General features: G+C 32.5%; 1 protein-coding gene across 2 annotated transcripts; it reads right to left on the bottom strand.

Moving 5' to 3' along the window:
• Positions 1 to 536: 536 nt before the first annotated feature.
• spab (space blanket) lies at positions 537 to 6,171 on the bottom strand. Of its 2 annotated transcripts, none has more exons than XM_067284571.1 (4): positions 5,976 to 6,171; positions 2,392 to 2,524; positions 1,532 to 1,678; positions 537 to 835 (listed from the first exon to the last, which is right to left on the bottom strand). In XM_067284571.1, the coding sequence occupies exons 1-4, from the start codon at positions 6,087 to 6,089 to the stop codon at positions 636 to 638; spliced, it is 594 nt and encodes a 197-aa protein (XP_067140672.1). In that variant the 5' UTR covers positions 6,090 to 6,171; the 3' UTR covers positions 537 to 635. The 2 variants fall into 2 exon arrangements, with proteins under 2 accessions (XP_067140672.1, XP_067140677.1); XM_067284576.1 differs by having other exon boundaries at positions 1,532 to 1,675.
• Positions 6,172 to 7,245: the final 1,074 nt, after the last annotated feature.

Genomic DNA, 7,245 nt, shown 5'->3' with positions numbered 1-7,245 from the left:
TTGATGAGTTGTAACTTGTAATTCACTAATTTATAATATAAAGTTCACGAACATTAAAAAGTAAATTTTTTAATATACATTAATACACATATATTATTTTATGAAAGTGATAAAGAAAACAAAGACACTAAGCTTCGTTTCAATATGTTTACACGTATTTTATAAACAAAAATACTGATTTTTACATATTAATTTTAAATAACAATATTAACAATTGCTTGTAATAAAATCACTCTTTATTTAAGAAAATCAACAAACATAAATTAATATTTTATTTACAATTTGAATAATTTTAATTATCAATAGATGGCGACACATTTTCACAATTTTTTTCTTAATAATTACTAGAAATAAAATATTAATTATGTATAAGTTTAATTTTAAAAAATTACGTAAATCGAAACGATTTAATTTAAATAAAATAATTTAAAATTTCACTAAAATATATTTAACACTAGATGGCAGCAGCAATAAACACTAAGCGAAATTATGAGCGCTTAGGAGACGACAGCTTCAAAGTAAGCAAGCCAACAAGAAACGGGCCACGTGATTGGTTGCAGATTAGACGTATCGTGTATTTGATTGTTTTCAACATTTAACAGCAAACAGATAATGCTTAAAACCGAAAATAAATTTTAACCTAATCTTGCTTTAAAGAATGGATTTAATTCGAAATGTACTGGTTTTGTGTATATAGTATTGATCAAACCGATACAGCTTTTTGGATCTGTGAAATAATAGCAAGCTTTCCTGGGTGCCATTCTGTGACGTCGTTGAAGTTGGCAACATAATCCCTTGTCCATGTCACATTCTGAACTGGTCAAGCACTGTTCATCTGAAAATAGTACGCCATCTTAATTAAAGCCGAAACAATGTTTAATGATTTGGAAGGATATCGCCAGATGCCACAAGTTCCAGTCTACTACTGTTGGAGTCCCGATTCCCAAAATTTATTGATTAGTAAAAACCAAAAATTACGGAGATTGACGCGCTATCATGGATCAGTTTGTCAATCTCCATCCTTTTTTCAGATCAGTCATTGCAGATAGAATACTGGATAAAAAAAGTGGTAAAAATGCCACCCTGTTGATGAGATACATTTGAGGTATCAGTCAGAATAGTAGGGAATTTTTGTGGGTGGTTTAACCCAAATTTGTCAGACTCCGTCCTTTCCTAACTATACGAATGACTCCACTATGGATTAGACATGGCAATTCATTTGGATGGTAAAGACAAAGCAGCAACCTACCGCTCTGGGGAACCCGGAATCGAATCCCAGAAAATTCTCGGGGGTAATCCGAAATATCCCTAGATTCGATCGCGGGCTTGCCAAAAAATTCCTGGAATTCGATCTCTGGGATATGTCGAGTCCCATCCCTCATCACCCAGCAGCCCTATTGTGGATCTAGCCAAACCCATAATGGGCTTATTAAAAAGGCTTTCAGTGCCCACGGGTGGAGAGAGTTAAAACCATTATATAAATAAGGAATAATCAATAAAAGTAATATAGTGAGTTGCATGATATACTTACTATAACGCCTTTTTCTGACATTCTTAATTTCTGTATGGCACACTTTGGATGATTTGACCTTCAAGCATTTTAGAAAATCGATGCAATCTACATCACTTGGGCAAGGATGATCTATGATTCTTGGATAAATCGGAAGGCATGTTCCTACTAAAACATAAATATGAGAAAATATTTTACAAGATCGATTTTTTTAAAATAATATTTAGTATTTTATTCTCAATATAACGAAACAACAGAGGGAAACGATGATATGATAATCCCAATTGTTCGTTGTATCCGAAGATGCCATAGTAAATCTTTATATGCTATATAATGAGAGACACAAACGAGTTGTATTGTGTTAAATACAAGGATAACAAACACTGTATTTGCAAACAGGAGCTTAAATTCTGAGCGCAGTCGTAATACCATATTCTCAAATATTGGCTGGATACAAGGGCATATACAAAGAGGTGTTTATGGTGCTGTAGCACCCACTCGATACCAAAACAGTAAGTTTTCATACTTGCATACAGTTTTGCATACAGGTGGCATGCGCCTTTGTGCCTCGAAGCAGTATCCATATTTTCAAAATCCTGAATACACTACTGGCTGGATAAGGAAGCCAATAACAACCCGTTTCATTTGAAACAGGCTATATCATTGGTTAGTTTATTCATCTGTATTAAAGCCGCTTTATCTGCCACGTGCCCACTGTATTTTCATTTTGTCACGTGCTTGAAATAAGCGAATTTTATTGCGTTGTTTTCGAACTGCATTATGTCATTTATTTATAATTGTAATTTTTAGTTTAATAATAAATTATTGTTTAATTATATTTAATTTTACTTAAAATAAAAGTAATAATAATTAAAATTTACCGTTTAAATTTTCATTTAAAATTACGCAAACGTATCCTTTGCAACACTGATAATTTCCCTGGCATTTTCTTACAGAGCATTCTTCAGAATAAATAAGAGCATCTACAATATCTCCTGTATCCTTTTTAAGAAGCTGTAACACACAAAGTTGAGAACTGCGTGAAAATTTTGAATAAATGATACATACAGACTATATTTTAAACGTATATTTAGATTTTATAACGTTTCAAGTGCTTGAGATGAAGTGAACTCAAGATCAGTTACTTTATCCCTCATCTTCACCTACTTATTATATATATATATATATATATATATATTTAATTATATATATAAAAGACTTAATTTTGAAGCCCTTCTGTGTCTAGGGAAGGTTTTGAATGATCCTTGAGATTCCTCTGTGTCTGGGTATAAAGTTAAGTGATCCTGGAGATCTGCCTCAAGAATTAAAATGTCCATTGTGTTCTCCTGTGCTCGGAGACGGGGTTAAATGATTTCTGAGGGCTCCTCTGTGCTTTCCCTTTTTATCGGAAGCTATTGTCTTTCATTCATAGGAAATTTATTTTTGGTAGAAAAATTAAAATGTTGTTTAGTTGTACATTTAAATTTTATAACGAAATGCACCATAAAATTCGATTCTGGGTAATTTTATATTGCACGCAATTAACATATGATCCAAGTGGTTTCATTTGCTTTCACTTAGAAAATCCATTAAAGGTAATTGTTTTACTTCTGTAAATTTGTACTCTGCATAAGAATAACGAAGAGAACAAATAATGTTATGCTAATAATAAGGAAATTAATGTGTTCGAGTTTTCTAAAACATTTCGTTTAATTACGTAACCATTTTCTTTTTTCTATTTTTTTTCGAAAAGAATTATCGCTCACCCGATAATTCTTTTCGAATTTTGACGGATCAATTTTAATATTAAAATTGCTATAAAAATATCAAGATATTGATTTAGAAAAGTTTTAATTTATTTTTATAGAGTGGCCCCAAAATCGGTTAACCGAAATCAAAGGACGTAATCTGTCTGTCCTTCCTTAATCTTGAGAACGGAGTTAGATAGATGACCCGCATGACTCCACTGTTAACATGAAAAGAACGATGTACAGGGGCGAGACACTACTAAAATTGAGAGCATTGTGACGAAAAATTGCAACCAGGTATTGTGACTATGGCCAAATATATATATAAATTAACATTTAACTGATTTTTTCACTCTCTAATGGATCCATCTTGCAGTTTTAATACGATTTTACATTATTTATTTATTAATAGGTTAATTAGAATATCTCAGTTAACTGACTTTAAGGCCGCCCTTTATATTCTATCACAGAAAATATGACAAATAAGTGCCAACACCTTGATAAAATTTACAAAAAGAGATAATGTAAAGATGAAGCGTGTGACGCAATAAAGTAGGATGCATCATACTCAGAAAATCAGGCAAACACAACTCTAAAGACAGAGGAGGGGGGGAAGAAAAACATCTTTCAATAACTTCCGTTTCCGGTTTTTGATCATTCAGAAAATTCAATAATACATTAATAATAGAAAAATGTAAGAAAATTTATTTTCAATTCTAAAATTCTCGTAGTAATCAACACAAAAATCATTCCTAATCTAATCTAATACTGTATTTTTAATATCTGATAATAACTATTTTTAGGCCACACTGTACTTTAATTATAACGATTTTTTTAAAATATTTAATAATATAAACGAATAATAAATTATATACTTTAAATGAGTATTTTAAACTTAATTACTGGAATGTTGAACGTCTCATATTTAAAATATTTATTAATATATATATTTTTTCTAAACAGTAATTAATGTTGTAAATTAATAAGGAAAGCTTTTACATCGCCCACTCTTCACGTTTCATGGTGTGAAATTTTGATGATAAACACATGTTAAATTAGTATTTCTAAATCTAATAAACATTTATAATTATGTTACAGGGCATTCAACACTCGATAAATAATGTTTGCAGATGATTTTCCTACCTACATCCCCAATATTTTCACATTTTTGGATTCAGGCGACCTTGAAACGTCGAGAAATGCAAAAGAAATTGGGGAAATTTTTTCTGTAGTGTGTGGGAGCACGTATTTGTTCCCTCACTTTTAGGTGTTACAAACGTGAAGAAAACCCGTTATATTTACCAATTAAACACGTAACCAGCCCGTTGGCGAGGCGCAAACCCACGACCAGTGTTCGGTTGTTTCATCCACTCGGCCACTGACGAGCATTTCCAAAATACAACAGAACAAGATTAATTCGTCCATTAACTATTTGTTAATACTGTATATGAAAAGTGAGTATATGTATTAACTGACAGTTGGATGGATGACGTGACAAAAGCCTCAGCTTATCCTTTTAGGAGTCCCAAGTTCAAGTTCAGATTAATTCATGGACCGAATATGTTGTGTCCCGTCCATCACAATCCGGTCGCCCCCATTGTGGATCTAGACGAACACATGACGATAAAAAGCCATTAATTCATAGAATCCACGGTATCCACTCATTGATGTCCACCAGTGATTACTCGTGGGCTTATATGAATAGATATAGTTGATTCTATGAATGGTAAAACCACTGAAAGTTGGTCGCGGGTTCGTACCTCGCCAACAGGTTAATTACCTGGAGTTTTCCAGATTTTCTTTGTGATTCACAATTAATATGGACCAGTTTCCCCATAGAATGCCTCGAGGGAGGCACCGCTCCCTGGCTTATTGCTCATGATTACGTTGCCACATCTCACCAAACCAAATCGTATCGTTCACAGAAGACTGATTTACAAGTTATTTACAAGAAATTAATAAAAAATTATTACATTAAAAAAAAAGTTTATTTAAATATTTCTACTCCTTCAATTTAATTTTAAAATATTGCCGAATCAATTTAAAGTTAGCAGTAAATTAACTACAGCAAGCAATTTTCAGTTTGCTTCCTCTGTTTATTAAAAATTTAAATAGTTTCTTCAAGTTGATTGGCTTCATGTAAATTAATTTTAATTAATTTTAATAATTATATTTATCAATTAAACTTTAAAAATGGTCTCTCCTTCCAGGATCTAAATATAGTTCAAATGAATAAATTATAAATTATGGAATGGCTCCATAATTGTGTTTGTATTTTATACTTTTTAAGCTAATTATTTTAATTATAGATTAGATTTTTAATTTTATTAATTTTTTAAATATATTTTAACGTCTATTTATTAAGATATATATAGAGGAAACTATGGAAATGTGAAGCGATTAAGAGATGGGGAAGAGCTTCCTTAAGGATATAAAATACTAGTAAACAGTTAATAATTTTATTAGATTATTTAAAAATAAAAAAGATATTACGATAATATAATAAATTGTATTTTAATAGCGATAATGATTTTAAATAAGATCCCGAAGATCAGAGTGTGCCATAGAGAGCCATTTGGCTCGGTCCTCAGACCGACGAGACCCGAGTGGTCCAGGCCTCTTTAAACAATGGCACACAAATAAGGCCCGGAAAATTAAACGTACGGACGAACAGACTAACAGACATTATTTCAAAATTAAATATGTACAAAACTGACCTCAATTTCTTTCTGAGGAATCCATTTTTTGTCCGACGACCCCCTTCCAGAAACGGACATCAGTAGAAAATTGAAAAAGGCAACAGCGTAGAGAATCTTCGTTCTGCACTTCATGGCGTTGCAAGAGCTTCTACACTCTACTGATTCGTTTGTTCAAATGTAAACACCAGACTACTCCGTTCAGCAACGTTCATCCGTGTAGCTAATGTAAAATTCTATATTTAACATTAGGAAAATTAAATAAAAATGAAAATTTTCGGTAGTTTTAAATTTAAAAAATTATTTAAATTTTATGTAAAATATCAAGTTTATTTATAGATTACTTAGGCCTATATAAATTTACTTATAAGTAAATTTATATTAAAAATATTTAAATAATAATAATAAATAAATAAAATTAAATATATCATACCACAAAACAAAAACTTAAAAAAAAAAAAAACAGTCAAAACTTACTAAATCTTTCCATTCTGTGGGCATTAAGAAAGCTTTTCTAGCAAGACCATTATGGGTTTGGTCCACAATGGGCGGTGGGTGACGAGGAATAGGAACCACCGGACGGATAACCTCCAAAAATTCCTGGGGTTTTTCGACCGTTCGGATTCGATCCCGAATCCTTCAGAGGAAACCATCGGACGAAAAATCCATAAAAATTCCCGGGGGTTTTCAATCCGCTCGGATTCGATCCCGGGTCCCTTAGTACTTGCTTTAGGACAATGATTTTTCAAATTTTTAACATCTATGATAACTTTCTTTACGCAATTACTAATGGCCGAATGAATAAAACTACCAATGGTTGTAGTTTATCGCAGGTTCGCGCCTGACCAGAGATGAAAGCGTGGAGTTTCCCGGTTTTTTTCACGTGTCTAGTACCTAAATAGAAAGTTTACTCGAGAGGCACCCATTTTTGACAGATCGTCTATGTATGCCTTATCTCATCAATCCAATCCAATCTTCCTAACGGCCGGATGGCCAAGCGATCAAGATGGCAGCCTATCGCTCTGAAAACCAGGAATCGAATCCGGATGGGTCGAAAAGCCCCAGAAATTTTTCAGGTGGTGATCTGTTTGGATATGTCGGGCCCCGTCCAACACTGTTTCATTGTGGGCCTGGCCGAATCTATAATTGGCTTGATAAAAGAGGTCCTCTTAGTGCCCACAGGGTGGAAAGTTAGAAAAAAATGTGGTCTTCCTTCGTCCCTCAAGTATTGTTTTTATTTTTTAACCAATAGAGATTCTTATGGTTAGATAATATTTATTTTTTTTTAATT

This window comes from Centruroides vittatus, unplaced genomic scaffold (genome assembly GCF_030686945.1).
Source record: "Centruroides vittatus isolate TY-2023 unplaced genomic scaffold, ASM3068694v2 contig_1215, whole genome shotgun sequence".
NCBI classification, from domain to species: domain Eukaryota; kingdom Metazoa; phylum Arthropoda; class Arachnida; order Scorpiones; family Buthidae; genus Centruroides; species Centruroides vittatus.
The sequence above is the reverse complement of the archived record's forward strand: the minus strand, read 5'-3'. Positions and strand labels throughout refer to the sequence as shown.